Raw genomic sequence first — 18966 nt, 5'->3', positions numbered from 1 at the left:
GAAAAAATACCGCGACTAAGAGCCCGCGCATGCGCCGACCGACCACCGCTACTACCCCCTCACCGATGCTAAGCCCCGCCCCCGGCGCTAAGCCCCACCCCCCGCGATCGCGGACCCCCGCGACCCCCCCCTCCCTTCATTACACTTACCTGCATCCTCCTGGCCTCCGGTGATCTTCTCCGGGCTTCCCGATCAGGTGATCTCCCATACTGCACTGGGACCCGATCACCTGATGACCGGGCCCCAGTGCACTGTGGGAGACCAGCTGACCGGAGAGGAGCCATCACCGGAGGCCCGATCACCGGTCCCTGGATTCAGGTAAGGAAAAAAAAAAATGTTTAAGTTTTTTTTCTTTTTTTTACAGTAATCAACTTGCGGTCTACTTAGACCACATAGCTGATTACTGGTACCGGCTCCCGCCTCTGCTCTCTCCGTTAGAGCAGAGTGGGAGCCCGGTAACTGGGGGAGACCCTGGATAACGCCACCTCCAGGTGGCATTATTATCACAGGGCTTCCCCCGGTATTTTTTTACAATTTATTTTTAGTAACTTGCACACAGATCACATTTCCCATTACAATTATGGGAAATGCAATCTGCTTTACTAAAAATAAGTGATACTGGGGGTTGGAGTAGAATTTTACTAATTCTACTCCAATTGCCCTGTAATAACTACAGGTGAAACTAAAATAATGTGAAAAGGGTGTGAAAACACCCTTTTTCACTTTATTTTAGTAAAAATAATGTTAATAAATAGAGCCCATAGTGAGAAGAGATGGAGGCAGAGACGCCTGGGTCAGTGACATCAGATGCCCTGCAGCAACACTCAGAGGAGACCTGGGCCCCATAGCAGCCCCATTCTCTGCACCTACTGTCTGAGATCTGCTGCAATATTGGACAGGTGCGTGGTCATATACTAGGGGCCAAATGGAACAGGATGAGAGTTTAGAAAATGTGAGAGTTTTGTCACACTTCTTAAACTCGGCTAATGTAACAGAGTCCGAGAACAAAGCAAACTCGCTGTTACGAATTCCGCTGCCTACTCCATGTGACACCACAAGAACCCAGCTAGCGAGATCTTCCGCCAATAACAACCGCCCGTTGTTCCCTTAGAACTAAGATATGTTCTCCGGTACTTAGGTGGCCGCCTGGACTTATGCTCGAGGTAGTAGCAGCTCACATGGAGATACAGGGGAATTCAATAGGTAAATAATGTACAGTTAGGACTGACACAGTTGATGATAAGGATATCGATGGTCCAGATGTTGTGAGAGTACAGTTTGGCTTTTTGGACAATAGCTTGGGAGCCGATAGTGCGGCAATTATGCTGATGGTGCGGCAATGGTGCCGATGGTGCGGCTATAGCCGTAGATAAACAGTCTAGGGTTAGTAAATGGCTATGAGAACCGATGGTGCGGCAACTGTGCCGATGTTGCAGCGATGGTGTCGATGTTGAGGCAATTGCCAAAGATAAGCAGTCTATGGTTTAATAATGGCTTTGAGAGCCAATGGTGCGTCAAGTGTGCCAATGTTGCAGCGATGGTGCCGTTGTTGGGGCAATTGCCGTGGATAAACAGTCTATGGTTTGATGATGGCTTTGAGAGCCGATGGTGCGGCAGGTGTGCCGATGTTGGGGCAATTGTCGTAGATTGAACGTTGGCAGCACGGGAGCTGCTGGATACGGCTAGGAAGCCGTTTGGAGATTGTTGGTAGCACGGAAGCTAATTGGAGCGGTTAGGAAGCCGTGTGGGAGTTCAGTGAACCACAGAACAGGAACAACCTGACTCTGCAGCCAGGCTGAAGGAACTCACAGACACTCTATAGTCGACCTGTGTTGCCCGGTTGACACAAGCAGCTGAGATGGTCTAGGCTGAGGCCTAAACAGCGGACAGGTGGATTCAGATGCTGCAGTAACACATAATGGAGGCAGTGAGGTGGAAACACTGCAGGTAACAAGATAAATGCAGACAGACAGGACTGTGGTGTAACACTGCAGGTAACAAGATAAATGCAGACAGACAGGACTGTGGTGTAACACTGCAGGTAACAAGATAAATGCAGACAGACAGGACTGTGGTGTAATACTGCAGGGCTGCATGGAGACAGGATCCAGATTCAACAACCAAAGTACTCAGTAGACCGGCAAGCACTAGGAACTGAACACAGCAAACATATACTGGTAGTGACACAGTATAACTGGCAATGAGATCAGGGCTGGGTGTATACTTATGAGATCAGGATCCAATCAGAAACCATTCCTGGAGAGTGATTCCTAATTAAAAGGCATGTGTATACAGAACTGAAAGACAGGCTATGAATAGACACAGACAAGACAGGATTTCCAGCTTCCTGCAAAAAGCCAGAACAAGGATAGGACATGATGCAGTATCCCAGTAATAACTATGACTGGGAACTGCCACCAAGATGATTTGCTAACCGCAAATCCTAACACTCGCATGTTTTTCAGACTCAAAAAACTCTTGCGATTTAAAATGTCATCCAGATGTTTAAACTCCCTATGGTTGATATGCGCACTATACCTTACCGACTTAACACAAGTAAAACTTATCTAAAAATAAACATACGGACAACAGGAGTTGGATTTAAAATTAAAGGTCAAATTTATTTGACATCAGATTATTAATAATGAATCATCTTAAATTTGGGCTACCTAATTAGATAATTATATGTTGCCAATTGAAATTAATTGTGAGCGTAAAGTTAGTATGGTGGCGGACCACAGAGAACGGACACTCCCACAGACACATGCAGACCAAACACATCACTCGTTGGTGTTCAACTCTCCCCAAAAAGCACGCCCGGACGAGCTGTGTCATTCCCGGAAGGGACGGGTTTGGCCTATCATTGAACCAGGAGAGCGCACCCATCTAATTTGTATAACTAAAAGCACATTACCGTTCTTTCCGCAACAACACTCAAAACAAACAAACACACAACAAACAGGGAGGGAGGGTGGGATTTCCAGAAACAAAGAGGCTGAGCCTTTGGCTAACAGACCTAATATACCAGCAAGGCCACACCCCCAAAGATCCCTATAGGCTAACACTAATGACTGACACTAACATCAAAAGTCTTTACAGGTATACTGCTCCCACACCCACGGGGTTTACACTGGCTCAGATTGCACTTGCCTTATGCTGTCCTTCCATTTTGAATATAAATCTCGACCAATGTGAGATTACTGCTAAACTCTCACATTTTCTAATCTCTCACCCTGTTCCATTTTGCCCTGGGTGTTGAATCTGCGATTGTGTCACCAGTCTGGTCTGGAGTTGGATCCCTGGAGGATTGGACAAGTGTGTACCCATCTTATGTCATGCAGCGTCATATCAGATGAATAATTTGCTTTATCCATTGTTTCTAAATTAAAACTTCAGATAAAATGGAGGGAGGTGTATGATGGGGTAAAGGTGACAGGCCACAACTTGTTATAAAGTCCTCACCTGAAGATGTTATTCAGATTCTTTTTCTGAAGCTGTTGCTGTTCAGGACATTATAGGAAGATTGAATCCAAAGTCCTTATCAGTGGTCGTTATCCAAAGTTGACTAAATAAAGCAGGAACTACTCTAAGAGCATCAATGTAAGACAAAATGTCACCACAAAATGGCTGCCAGTAGCTGGGCCCCTTTATATAGGGCTGTGACCTGCACTGTGACATCACAGTACATGCAGGCAGCAGCTAGAGATGGCTATAGCCACAAAATGGCTGCCAGTAGCTGGGTATCCATTATATAGGGCTCTGACTTGCACTGTGACATCACAATACATGCAGACAGCAGCTAGAGATGGCTATAGCCACAAAATGGCTGCCAGTAGCTGGGTATCCATTATATAGGGCTCTGACTTGCACTGTGACACCACAAAACATACAGGCAGCAGCTAGAGATGGCTATAGCCACAACATGGCTGCCAGTAGCTGGGCATCCTTTATATAGGGCTGTGACATCACAATACATACAGGCAGCAGCTAGAGATGGCTGTAGCTTAGATCAGCTCTGGGCCCAGATGCCCTGCAGCAGCACTCTGGTAATAATAGAGAAGCCGAGGCTCAGGAGATCGCAGTGTAACTCAGTGCATGGAGAGGGTCGGGCACCAGAGGCGGCCTGGGCCCTGAGGCAGCCGTACTCTCTGCACCTACTATAGCTACACCCTTGACTGGGATGCTATTTGTGCTGTATAGCAGGCACAAACCTATTGTATGGCTGTCAAGTTGGCTAGCACCACTTATGTTTGTGTTGGGGCACTTACAGTTTAAATTTGAATGAGGCCGATCTCAGAATGTTTCCAGGGCCACTTTAAGTTCCCAGTCCGCCCCTGGATGTTGACATTCTGACCGGATCCTTTGCTGCCTGCATCACTGGCCCCAACTGGCTCGGGCCTGTGTAATATGTACCTGCCCCACCCCCTCTTTTGATGTCCCTGTTAATACCACCACTTGCATCTAATGAACCTCCATCCCATGCATTCTTCAACTCTGTACCCCACGTTCCCTCCATAGCCCTCTAGAATGCAGGTTCTTGTGAACAGGCCTCTCTCCCCTTTTGTAGTCTGTAATTTGGGATTGTTATTATGTTTATATCATAAAAAGATGTGAACTTATATATTTCTTTCCTGCTTGATGACCCCTGTATTATGTCATTTGTCTGTACGTTCTATCCATGTACATACGGTACTGCTGTATAAATAAAACCTAAATAAAATACTTACCTCCTTTTAGATTTTTAATGTTTCTCTTTTTAGTTAAGCATGGTGCCCCTTACTTTACGGCCTTTAGAGAATCTGGGTAATTGTCTCTTGTAAAGCTAAATACAGCATAGATGATGGACAAAAATATCATAAAACACAGAGACCAAAGCCCTGTAATCCAGCGTAAGTATGTCAGGCTACCTTGTCTGTAGTGTTCAAACCTTAATAACAGCGAACTGGTTACATAACAAAATAATGTGTACTAGAAAAAGAATGAGAAAAGTGCTGTTTACTCATCTGTGACTGACCCTGAATGAACTAAATCATAGACCGATCTTTATTGTGAGAATGCGGAAGGCTTTATAATCCTGGGCAGATGGCGTAAGCGTAAAGGCGTAGCAATACAGCTGTCACAATAAAAGTGTTGTAGCGTCTAGTTGTTAATAGTAGATAAAATGTATCCTTCTATAAAGTTATTAAATTGTTTCAGGAAATATATTTTTTCGCGTTTTACTTACCTGGCGGCTCCAGAGGTGAGGCTGCAGCACAGTCCAAAATTCAAATAGGGGAGCCACACCAACTGCCACCCCAATGCTGCCAGAGATAGATGGTTGGGACTCGCTGGCAGTTGGTGTGGCTCCCCTATTTGAATTTTGGATTTCGCTGCAGCCCCACCTCTGTAACTGTATCGTTTACCGGTGATCACTTATCCCGGTGCTTCCCAATAATTACATAAAATCGGGGCACAATAAGACGTGTGTGTGTGTGTGTGTGTATAATATGTATCTACAGCATACATGCCTACCCTCCCGGAAGTTGCGTGAGGCTCACAATTTTTTTGGGTAACCCTTTGCATCCCCAGAAGGGTAGGCACCTCTCCCGCATTATGCCCACTTCCTAGTGAAGTGGGCAGAATAAGGAGAATTTTCTTGAGAACCGGCGGACCTGTGAGTGGGAGGCGTGACCTAATGACGCGATTTTTTGAGAATCTCTTCATTTGGCCCCACCCCTTATTTGAATATCTGCCGTTCACGGCAAATTATTGAGGGGGCGGAGCTTAATGCGCAAGCTGTCCGCCCCGCCTCCAACACCTCCCATCTGCTTCTCCGCGGGCTTCTCCCGATCAGGAGAAGGCAAATGTTGGCAAGTATGATGTACAGTATACTCTTCATTTTTCTCCGCACTGGCCTCGTCCTGCTGTGTCTGTTACAGGGTGATTACACGCTGTATGTGTTTTCCTGACTTGTGAGTTTAGAATTGTGTGCTATGTGCATGTAATAGCTGTGAATTTAGCATTGTGGGCCTGATTCAGACCCGCTCGCGAGCGCTGAGCGCTCGCAAGTGGGTCGATGGTGCCCTAGTGCGCATGCGCACGACGGAGGGAGCTCCATCGTGCGCATGCGCGACACCCGAATAACGACGGGGTAGCCGTCGTTATGGGTCTCGCACCAAAGGGGGCGTGCTGTCGATGTTGATTGACAGCACGCCCCCTTTGGTGGGCGTGCCGGGGGCGTGGCTGCCAGACGGAGGCGTTCCCATGGGAACGCCTACCGTCTGGGTCCGGCCCCACTGACATCACTAGTGATGTCAGTGGGAGTGATTTTGGCTCTGATAGAGCCAAAGTCACTCCAGGGCTTGTGGTCACCGAGACCCTACCGCAGGGTCTCGTCGCAAGCCCGATCGTTGCGATGGTCTTGACCATCGCGACCATCTTTTTGGCCGCTCGCATATGCTGTGGGTGGTCACCCACAGCTATGCGAGCGGCCAGGCCGCCGCTCCAAGTTTAGGTAGGAGGGCCCTGATTCAGAGCGTCCGGCTCTGAATCAGGCCCTGTGTGCTATGTGCATGTAATATCTGTGAGTTAGCATTGTGTGCTATGTGCATGTAATAGCTGTGAGTTAGCATTGTGTGCTATGTGTATGTAATAGCTGTGAGTTTAGCATTGTGTGCTGTGTGTATGTAATAGCTGTGAGTTTAGCATTGTGTGCTGTGTGCATGTAATAGCTGTGAGTTAGCATTGTGTGCTGTGTGTATGTAATAGCTGAGTTAGCATTGTGTGCTGTGTGTATGTAATAGCTGTGAGTTAGCATTGTGTGCTGTGTGCATGTAATAGCTGTGAGTTAGCATTGTGTGCTGTGTGCATGTAATAGCTGTGAGTTAGCATTGTGTGCTATGTGCATGTAATAGCTGTGAGTTAGCATTGTGTGCTATGTGTATGTAATAGCTGTGAGTTAGCATTGTGTGCTATGTGTATGTAATAGCTGTGAGTTAGCATTGTGTGCTATGTGTATGTAATATCTGTGAGTTAGCATTGTGTGCTATGTGCATGTAATTACTGTGAGTTAGCATTGTGTGCTATGTGTATGTAATAGCTGTGAGTTTAGCATTGTGTGCTATGTGTATGTAATATCTGTGAGTTAGCATTGTGTGCTATGTGCATGTAATTACTGTGAGTTAGCATTGTGTGCTGTGTGTATGTAATAGCTGTGAGTTAGCATTGTGTGCTATGTGTATGTAATAGCTGTGAGTTAGCATTGTGTGCTATGTGTATGTAATATCTGTGAGTTAGCATTGTGTGCTATGTGTATGTAATAGCTGTGAGTTAGCATTGTGTGCTATGTGCATGTAATAGCTGTGAGTTAGCATTGTGTGCATGTAATATCTGTGAGTTAGCATTGTGTGCTATGTGCATGTAATAGCTGTGAGTTAGCATTGTGTGCTATGTGTATGTAATAGCTGTGAGTTTAGCATTGTGTGCTGTGTGTATGTAATAGCTGTGAGTTTAGCATTGTGTGCTATGTGTATGTAATAGCTGTGAGTTTAGCATTGTGTGCTGTGTGTATGTAATAGCTGTGAGTTAGCATTGTGTGCTATGTGCATGTAATAGCTGTGAGTTAGCATTGTGTGCTATGTGCATGTAATAGCTGTGAGTGTAGCATTGTGTGCTATGTGCATGTAATAGCTGTGAGTTTAGCATTGTGTGCTATGTGTATGTAATAGCTGTGAGTGTAGCATTGTGTGCTATGTGCATGTAATAGCTGTGAGTGTAGCATTGTGTGCTATGTGCATGTAATAGCTGTGTGTTTGCTGCCTGCAGGCATCATTTCTGTGCTCGTAAAGTCACCTTTCTCCACAGCTACAATTGTTTCACACTCCCAAAAGGCTCCGTTTTCTCTGGATCCATCCCAGCTTACAGAGCCCCGAAGGGTCAGAGCGTCGTCAGTGGGGACTGAGCTCTATTAAATGAGGGTGTGGCTGGGTGGATCGGGGCAATCTTGAGCTTTACTTCTCATGTGTTGGGAGTTATGTGGCTGCGTTAGTAAATATGATGGTTTCTATAGTCCTCCTGCCCAGAGTAGCTGGCAGTATGTACATTAGTTGCACATTTTTTTTCTGGGCGATTTCCTTGAACTTGTATGAGAGCCGGTTACATGAGAGCATCTGAGCCGGTTACATGTGCACCTCAGAGACAGGTTTAACCTCATTCCTCGCATCCTGAATGCGGTCATAAACATGTCAGTTGGTAAACAACATAGAGAAAAGTGGGGGGAGGATAACAGTCCATGTGCAGGTGTACAGTATGTGACAGGGCGTCCATCCTCCACACAGCTCCCATTCAGGACGAAGTCCCAGCTGTAACCTAAAAGACAGACAAGTAGTTATTTACTAAGCATTGGAGACACCCATCCCCAGGGTTTTTCCCTGTGTGAGAAGGGCTAGAGCTATGGTAGGCCGTCTGTGGCATTCCAGCTGTTGTGGAACTACACATCCCCTTAACAATACATTTTTAAACGGAATATAGATGTGTGTGTTTGTATACATAGCCCTGACCCATCGAGGCATGGACTCCACAAGACCTCTGAAGGTGTCCTGTGGTATCTGGCACCAAGACGTTAGCAGCAGATCCTGTAAGTCCTGTAACATGCGAGGTGGGGTCTCCATGGCTCTGACTTGTTATTCCAGCGCATACCACAGATGCTCCATCAGATTGAGATCTGGGGAATTTGGAGGCCTAGTCATCACCTTGATCTCTTTGTCATGTTCCTCAAACCTTTCCTGAACAATGTAGGCGGTGTGGCAGGGCGCATTATCCTGCTGAAAGAGGCCACTGCCATCAGGGAACACCGTTGCCATGAAGGGGTGCACTTGGTCTTTACTCACCAAACACATCAGTGAGCCTTAGGTGCCCATGACCCTGTCCACGTATTACTGTTTGTCCATGCTTGTACCTCTATTGGTAGGTACTAAACACTGCATACCAGGAACAGCCCACAAGACCGGCCGTTTTGGAGATGCTCTCACCCAGTCCTCTAGCCATCACAATTTGGCCCTTATCAAAGTCGCTGATATCCTTGCATGGAATGGGATTGTAAAGCCGGTGGTTCAAATCCCGACAACATGAGGCCGAAAGGAGGAAATCCCGACAGCGGACGTAGGTAACCCTAACTCTCCTGCCCCCCCCCCCCTCCCCTCTTATAACCCTAACCCTTCCCTAGGGGTGCCTAACCCTAACCTCCCCCGCTAGTACCTAACCCTAACCTCCCCCCAGGGGTGCCTAAACCTAACCCTCCCGGGTGGGGTGCCTAGCCCTAACCCCCTTCCCCTAGCCTAAACCTCCCGGGGGGGGGGGTGCCTAGCCCTAAGTCCCCTCGGGAGCCCCCTAACCTAAACCGCCCCCCCCTGCGGCTAAGAGGACTGGCGCCCGCACTTAGCTTGTTCGGCCCTGCATCGTCCTGGATTCCGCCGTCGGAATTGTGGCAGGCGTTGCTATCTCGATGCCTGTCATAGATCCGTAGCCGGAACTCTGGCATCAGGATTGTGATCGGTGGCCTTGCAGCCGACGGTCACTTAGCTACATCCCCCTTACACTTGCCCATTTTTCCTGCTTCCAATGCATCGTCTTTAAGAACTGACTGTTCACTCGCTGCCTAATATACCCCACCCCTTGTCAGGTGCCACTGTAATGTGATAATCATTGTTATTCACTTCACCTGTCAGTGGTTTTACAGTTCTGGGTGATCGGTGCACTAAAGACTGGCTGGAAAAGTGGTGATAATTCTCTGACTTACTGCTGGCAGCAACATCACTGTGATATTGGCTCCAGAGATATTTTATTGATAATAGTAGCGATAGGAGGTAATCAAATTAGCGTATTCATTTGCCACTTATTATAATACCTGTTTGAAAGAATCAAGTTCATCATGCAGTTACTGAAATGATCCTGTAAAGCAGATCCTTACATTATAAGTACATCCTTACATTTGCCGAATCGCTAATGTTTGCAGAGAAGTTGCTACTTGTTGTTACATGTGAAAGTATTCCCGTCATGCAATGTGCACTTGTCAGGTAAAACACAAAACACCTGGATCCTGGCAGGTGAGATGCGATGATCACAGGGACACCGAGACGGCTCCTCTGAGCACTTATTTGTTTGGGCCGTTTGGGGGAGGATAAAATCCCTGCACTCACTATGCGCCAACACCTTTCTAGTGTCAACAAAGCTGTTGCTATAGGAACGTGATACAGAGACACAACACATAAGACCTTTGAAGATTTGTGTTGACAGTTTACACCCTTAACCCTGAGATTTTACAGAATGGTTTTAGAGGTTGGCAGTGCATGCTGGGACTTGCAGTACCACAACAGCTAATGAGCCCCACTGCTGCCTATCTTTGCTGTAGAGAACAGTTTAAGCGTTCATCAAGAAGACTACTCCTTAGTAGGTTACTTTTCTGTCTGTTTGGTAACTTGCATAGATCGGGTCTATTGTTTTGTCTTTTGTTTGCAGAGCTCCAGCTGTGTTTGTGAATAGATATTCTCTCACACCATATAGATATGTCTGCAGATGATGGTTACCGGGGTATTCATCATCAGGGGTCCCAAATGGACCACCTGATATTCAGCATTCTTACCGCACACCCCATATGTACTAAGCACCGGAATGCGTTAGTACATATCGGGTATGCCCGACCCATCTTAGTTACGCCACTGATTATGGATCACGCCAGCCGGCCCAAATTACAGAAGTCATGTGGGACAAGGATTTCGCCTGTCTATCTAGTGGATCAGCCCTTTCTTAAATAAAGCAAACTTTTATTTCTGGGTGTGTTGTACAAGAGATTAGCACACCTCACTTGTCCATTCTCTAGGCACGCACCTTCTGTACTATGTACAGTTTAATAGTCTGATCCTTAATGCATCCAGATAAGCTGTTTTTATGAAGTGTTTGATTGACGTATGTAAATGGTAACCTTTTTAAATAAATAGCCAGAAATAACTGACCGGAATATTTACATTTCTTCATAAAGCAAATTGTGCGTCGTCCCACGCAGGGACAAACACAGGACTCCAAATGCTTGATGCTATAGGGAGTGTGGCCACCCATGGAGAATGCATAATTAGCACATAATAAGCTGCACACCTACAAATTGCGGAGTATGTAATACATTACACCATAGGCGAAAGTAGACATCTCACAGTGGGTGGTCCAGGTTCCAGCACCTGCTCACAAATTGTATTACTGTCTCATGACCACTAATTATGCAATTATATATTATAATTTCTCCCCAGAAAACTTTGCCAGTTGGGTGGCATCAAGAAGTAGCCATGTAGGGGTCTTTGCAGTAATGTCATGCTGAAGGGTAACTGGTTTGTTCTCGCCAAAGGTGCACGCTCCCAAAAGGTGCACACTGGAGATGCTGGGCTACCCCCTGGCTCAACCCTCACTGTGAATAGATGCTCTGCACATGTGCATGGCATCTATTCACCAGCTATAAGTGCTAAACTGCTATTTTCCCCACCCCAGGACTCTGCGGGCCGCGGGTGTGGACGGCTTAGGGCAGGCTGATTCAGCGGGGTGCCCCCATAAGGGCAGAGCGCATTTTGTCAATTTAAAATTTGGAAGGGTGCAGCGCCCCCCTGAAAGTCCAGCAGGAACACTAAATATATTTTTTAAGAGCTGACCAGATACTGCACACTCGCTATTTGGGCACAACAAGCCCTACTTGCTGACTGGACACACATGGCAGCACTGCCCAGATACTGCCCCACTTGCTGACTGGACACACATGGCAGCTGCAGCACTGCCCAGATACTGCCCCACTTACTGGCTGAACTAATAGCCAGCTCAGATACAGAAGTCCCAGTAACAAACACGCTGGCTGGACACAGATGGCTGTGCTGCCCAGGTACTGCCCCACTAGCTGGTTACACAGAAGGCCCGGCCAGTAATAACCTGTTGCTGCTGAAACGCAGAGTGTACACACACAGGCAGTCCACTTTCTTCACAGGTGACTGTTGCCACCTCCAACCGTACGCCCTTCCGTTATTACTGGGGGCAGGATCTGCTGTGCCCTCCATTCTGATGCTGGCCCACACTGTACCGTGGTCAACAAGTCGCACTGTGCTGACAGTTCTATATGAAACGTCTGTGCAGTACAACTTATTGGCCGCTTCACAGTGCTGGACACCAGGGAAATTTTGCCACAGGGCCTGGCTGAGAAATACAGCGTGGGGAGAACTCTGTATAGTAAATATTTATATATAGTAAGTAAATGTACATACACACACACATACGCAGAACAAAGCTAGCACATCTTCACGGGTGCTTACTCAATGGGGGCAATTTAATTGAGTGGCAGTTTGGCAGCGAGAATTTGCAACATAAATATCGCAGGCATCACAACTAATTTCCATGAACCGCACTAGCGCACCTCTTGCAATTCGATTGTAAACGGGAATCGTGGCCATATCGCACATTAATTCTGCAATGTGCTGCCTGGGAGCAGTGGATGGAGAAAATAGAGAAATCACCATGAACCCTCAAAAGTGCTAAATAACATATCGGGACTATAGTTCCGGCTATTTAGACAGAGGATAAGGTGTGATAGGGGGCGCAAAAACAACTGAATTGCCCCCATATAGAGAACAAAACACATAAACATATTACAAATTCTTAAACTATTTAGGTAGGTTAAAAAAAAGTTCAGTTTGAAATAACACTAAATAACTGGACATATAGATGGATATAGATAAATAGATATATAGATAGATAGATATATAGAGATAGATATAGCTACTTTTAGGATATTTAGAGATAGATTCATCAACACTAAATGACCCGTTAACCATACGGAAACACTAGTTTCCGCATATTTTAGTTACCGGGTCATTCATCATCAGGGGTCCAGAAGGACCTTACCTGATATTCAGCAAACTCCGAAAATTGTCAGTTTTCTGAGTTTTACGAGAACAAGCACAATCTTCAGATGGCGATACTAACAGAGGGGACAGCTGCTTGTCGGAGCAATGATGAATTGCTCTGGTGTCAAGTATCCCTCGCAGCGAGTTGATAACATAATCATCAGGGGCCATACAGCCTCCGATGAGGAATAGGCCCCACAGATAGAGAGACAAATATTTAGGGCTCTATTTATTATTATTTTTACTAAAATAAAGTGATAAAGGCTGTTTTGTGTTTTCACACCCTTTTCACATTATTTTAGTATCACCTAAATTTACTAAAGGGCAATTGGAGTAGAATGCGTAAATTTCTACTCCAAGCCTTAATTATCACATATTTTTTAGTAATCAGATCGCATTTCCCATAATTGTAATGGGATATGCGATCTGTCTGCAAGTTACTAAAAATAAATTGTGAAAAAATAGCGAGGGAGGCCCTGTGATAATAACGCCACCTGTAGCGTTATCCTGGCTTTCCTCCGGTTACCGGACTCCTGGTCTGCCCTAACAGGCAGGGCCTGGAGCTGGCGCCAGGGATCAGTTGTGTGGTATCAAGCTGATACAGTGCTAAGTGGAGATCGGGGCTCCGGTGATGTACTCCCTCCGGTCAGCTGGACCCACCTGAACTTCGGGATCCGGGGCGAGAACTGAGTCCGGTTCAGGTTTTCCCGTCAGACTCTGATCTCAAAACGAGGCAAAACGTCATCCTCCTGCTGTCAGATTCTCGCGGGGTTTTGGATCCTATAAAGGTCCCCGCGGTTGCCGCCATTTTCATTCCGGCTGTGGAGAGTAAAGAGGAAGCTAGGGAGGGGCTGTGCTGTTGTTGTCCATAGTGGCTGTGCTGTTGCTGTGCATAGGGGCTGGCTGGTGAACGATAACGATATCATTATTGTTCAATCATTCACAATATCGTCCCGTGTGTATGCAAGATATCGTTAACAATGCGTGCTCCCGCGGATCGTTAACGATATCTTTCATCTCCTGAGCATTGAGGCCAACCTGACAATAACGTCAGGTTGTGCGTGTTCAGGGATGCTGCCAGTGATGTCACTGAATATCATTCAGTGTACAGCCATTGGCCAAAAGTTGAGAATGACACAAGTATTGGTTTTCACAAAGTTTGCGGCTTGAGAGGCCTATTCATTAACACATAAAATTCAATGGAGGTAATTAGGTTTAGAACTCGCATGGAGCTCTCCCTAATTACCAGAGGAATTCATCATTCCTGCTCTCCATCACTATCAATTCCGAAAAGCTGTAATTTTTGCGATGACAGCTTTTCAGGAAATAGATAGTTATCCCTCTCTACTCTACCTTACCGCAGCTGGAATCTATATATATATATATATATATATATATATATATATATATATATAGTGAAGTAACATTACAAGCATTTCATAAGTGTCAAAGGCTTTTATTGACAATTACATTATGTTTATGCAAAGAGTCAATATTTGCAGTGTTCGACATTCTTTTTCAAGACCTCTGCAATTCGCCCTGGCATGCTGTCACTCAACTTGTGGGCCAAATACTGACTGACGGCCGCCCATTTTTGCCTAATCAATGCTTGGAGTTTGTCAGAATTTGTGAGTTTTTGTTTGTCCACCAGGCTCTTGAGGATTGACCACAAGTTCTCAATGGGATTAAGGTCTGGAAAGTTTCTTGGCCATGGACCCAAAATTTCGATGTTTTGTTCCCCAAGCCACTTAGTTATCACTTTTGCCTTATGGCAAGGTGCTCCATCATGCTGGAAAAGGCATTGTGCGTCACCAAACTGTTGGGAGAATTTGCTTTTGGAGGATATTTTGGTACCATTCTTTACATGGCTGCCTTCCTAGGCAAAATTGTGAGTGAGCCCACTCCCTTGGCTGAGAAGCAACCCTACATATGAATGGTCTCAGGATGCTTTAATGTTGGCATGACACAGGACTGATGTCCTCACCTTTCCTTCTGCGGACAAGCATTTTTCCAGATGCCCCAAACAATCCGAAAGGGGATTCATCAGACAAAAATCTTTATCCCAGTCCTCGGCAGTCCAATCCCTGTACCTTTTGCAGATTATCTGTCTGTCCCTGATTTTTTACCCGGAGAGAAGTGGCTTCTTTGCTGCCTTTCTTGATACCAGGGCATCCTCCAAAATTCTTCGCCTCACTGTGCGTGAAGATGCACTAACACCTGCCTGCTGCCATTCCTGAGCAAGCTCCACACCCCGACCCCACAGCTGAATCAACTTTAGTAGATGGTCCTGGCGCTTGCTGGACAATCTTTGGTGCCCTGAAGCCTTCTTCACAACTATTGAACCTCTCTCCTTGAAGTTCTTCATGATCCGATAAATGGTTAATTTAGGTGCAATCTTACTAGCGGCAATATCCTTGCCTGTGAAGCCCCTTTTGTGCAAAGCAATGATGACTGCACGTGTTTCCTTGCAGGTAACCATGGTTAACAGAGGAAGAACAATAATTTCAAGCTCCACCCTCCTTTTAAAGCTTCCAGTCTGTAATTCTAACTCAATCAGCATGACGGAGTGATCTCCAGCCTTGTCCTCGTCAACACTCTCACCTGTATTAACGAGAGAATCACTGACATGTCAGCTAGTCCTTTTGTGGCAGGGCTGAAATGCAGTGGAAATGTTGATTTTGGGATTAAATGGCTGATTCAGGTTGGTTCGCAAGGCTGCGTTCGCATGCAGCCAGCCGATGTTTGCATACTGCGCATGCGTATAAGACGCAGTGCGCGTACCGCAGCAATTGGGAAGCGATTGCAGTCAGCACGCAGTGTCTTCACACAGTGATTGACAGGAAGTGACCATTTGAGGGTGGTGACCATACGCTGGCAGAAGTCTAGATGGCGATAGGAAGTTTAGCAGTTTCTGTGGTAGGGTCAGGTCAACCACAACTGTGTGGATGGTTCCGATGTTACTCGATGGTACTGATGTTTTCGTTGACTTGCGGATGCATGTCATGGGAAGTGGGCGGCTTTATACAGTCATGGGCGTCTTGGTATAGTGCTGCGGTTGCCGTGCGACTACATTCATTAGCATATTTTTGCAGCAAGCGGGGTGCATACAAACGCAGCCTTGCGAACCAACCTGAATCAGACCCTACGTTCATTGTCATGGCAAAGAGGGACTTTGCAATTAATTGCAATTCATCTGATCACTCTTCATGACATTCTGGAGTATATGCAAATTGCCGTCATAAAAACTGAAGCAGCAGACTTTAAAAGCCAATACTTGTGTCATTCTAAAAACTTTTGGCCATGGCTGTATAGGCTCAATGTCGTTAACGGCGTTGAGCCCGGCAAACACTTAACGATTCGCTCCATGAGCGATATTATCAAGTGTGTATGCACCATTAGGAGTCTATTTACTAAGCCTTAAGTGGAGATAAAGTGTACAGAGATAAAGTATCATCCATTCAGCTCCTAACTGACATGTCATAGGCTGTGTTTGAAAAATGAGTTAGGAGCTGGTTGGTTGGAACTTTTATCTCCGTCCACTTTATCTGTTTCAAAAGGCTTAGTAAATAGACCCCTAAGTCTTCTGTCCCCCAACGATGGCTTGTCTTAATTAAGTTGTCAACCATACACTGGCTCCGGCATGCACTGTGCATGTCGCCACTTTGGCGCAAACCCATCAGACCTAATTTGTTAAAAAATGTTTAACTTTACAGAGGGCTCGTGTAGTTATTTGGGAGAGGGGGTGTGGGCAAGAAAACCAGATTTTTTTAAATTTATAAATTAAACTCGGCAGGAACACGCCGTGCACGTTAGATCCGATGTGCTAAAGCGCCAATATGGTGACATCCTATGTATCACCACTAAGGGTTTTGTATATAGATATAATATATATTCTTACATTTGAAGCCTGTTTGCTCAGCTAAGCTCTTAAAAAGTGCCTGAGGGCGTTTGGTGATTGATAAAAGTGTCACCAATCACCTGGACAGGAACATGCCACGCTAGTCATTTCCTTGAAATGCACTTGTTCTGCTTGACATTGTGCTGTCTCTTTTTATTGGTGTTGTGAGGTTATAATTAGAGATAATGTACCAGTAAGAGCTGGGGGCGGCCTGGTGACTATAGGATAGAGATTTGTGCTCATATTTCGCCCAGCATTTATATTGAGTTATGCTGCTAGTACATGTAACGCAGACCATTAGCTCTAAGCCTCGGCGCTCAGCCATAGCCAGACACCCCTGCTTAAGAACTTCTGGGCATTTTACACTAAAAAAAAATTTTTCTTATGAATTTTTGACTACATATATTTAACTCATTACTCAGCTCCCGAGCCTGTAGTAATTTAATACCTTATTTTTTAAACTGTGTTTTTGGGGTTTTTTTCTCTGTTTTTCCCTAAGGCTGTCATCTGACTGAGGAATTTGTGGCGTCAGAGGGAGATAACCGTGAAACCAGCATGACCCAAAACACAGAAGTGGTCAACTTGTCCTTTCTGTCTGAGACGGAGAGAGAACTCATCATACAGGTTCTACACAGAGATGAGGAGCTCCGGAAAGCGGAAGACCGGCGAGTCAGGTGAGCGAGCCATTGTTGTTTGTTGTATCCGAAATGTTGCTGGTAATTACTGCTCCGAATTCTTCTATAAACAACGGGGGGACACTGGAACTGTGGGGTATAGAGGCACAGGTAGGAGCTCAGGCACTTTAATAAACTCCCCCACAAATTGACCTATTTATGAATAGAGAAAACCCCTATCTTCACCAAAAATAGGTGCTTTTCCCTATCCATCATGGTCTTTTTCTGGTCAGATCCTCTACCACTGCCACCCAGTATCGTTGGGTAGCTGAGTATCAAACAGTACAGTTTTGTCTTGGTAAATCCTGATGATAGGAGGCTTTCTATTATGCAATAAGTGGAGATAGACCAGCCCTATCTCCACTTAATAGTGAAGACCCAAAAATTGGAAGTTCTCCCCTCTTCTAGACTGTAGGGCTGCCGCTGCTGTGGCTGGTGGTGGCAACATCACTAGTATGCCATGAGCAGGAATGAGGTACCTGTGAGTACCTCATTCTGCTGCTTCCCAGTTCTCCCTGGAAACAGGCCTCTGGAAAGGAGACACGGTTACTGGGATGAGACATGGAAGTCCTAACATAGATGACATTGGAAGGTGTGTGTGAGGGGGGACCATCTTGCGATTCCAGCTTTCACTGTCTTCTCTGAGAGGTCTGCACCAATTAGAATTCAGCAGGAAACAGGAAATTGAATATGAACAAGTATAGGTACAAAATTATTGATGGTGAGAAACCATTGACCAATCACCATTGATGGCAAACCATTACATTGATGTCCCATATCTAAATGTCCGTCAGGGCAGACCGCTGTACAGCAGCATTAGGTAGCATTCCGGCGGCATTTCGTCCTGTGTTTGAACACACAGGAGACTTACTGTTATAAATCCCATTCAATGACACCGTAGTCAGCCCCTCCGGCAGCCTGAGATGGTTGATACCAGGTAAAAATAGCTTATATACATGGAACACAAAATGTAAATAACAATGTAAAATATAATGTTCCCTCTAAGTCTGCTAATCTTATCAGCAACTTCTTTATTATAGAAGGCAATCATTTTAAATGCTATGGACTTAGGACTGAGTGGCATGAACAAACGTCTGTATAGCGTGAAACTGTTCTGCAGATGCCCAGAAGACGCGCACACATATGGGCTTAGCAGACTTGTGCGGTTCTGCCACTAATGCCCGCCTGCACTCAGAGAGACGGGACGGAGGGTTCTAACCTAGTCCGAGTACAGTAACGGTGTGTTTGCGCACATGACATTGCGTAGACTTTAAGTACCACCCGTATATATACGCATGTTATGAGCTGCAACTTATTGTTTTGGTTAGAAAATAATATTTACAATTCAGAAAATGTATTAAATGGTTGGGTCTTGTGGTCTTCTTATAAGATAACCTGACAAATAAAACAGTCCGTACTTTTGATATGACATTGTGAGGAAATATCAACCAGAGAGACCCATGACACACACAAATTATATCATTTT

At 45.6% G+C, this 18966-nt stretch overlaps 1 protein-coding gene across 1 annotated transcript in view; it reads left to right on the top strand.

The window, feature by feature from the left end:
- Positions 1 to 18966, top strand: part of SYTL4 (synaptotagmin like 4) — an 81166-nt gene that overhangs the window by 14483 nt on the left and 47717 nt on the right. The window contains exon 2 of the mRNA XM_088475584.1: positions 17306 to 17480. Within this exon, the coding sequence (XP_088331710.1) occupies positions 17362 to 17480 (119 nt within the window). The 5' untranslated portion in view covers positions 17306 to 17361. The remainder of the gene's footprint in view (positions 1 to 17305; positions 17481 to 18966) is intronic.

Source organism: Taudactylus pleione, unplaced genomic scaffold (genome assembly GCF_031769625.1).
Source record: "Taudactylus pleione unplaced genomic scaffold, aTauple2 ptg000174l, whole genome shotgun sequence".
Taxonomy (NCBI): Eukaryota; Metazoa; Chordata; class Amphibia; order Anura; family Myobatrachidae; genus Taudactylus; species Taudactylus pleione.
Note: the sequence above shows the minus strand (reverse complement) of the source record. Positions and strands in the feature narration are given on the sequence as shown.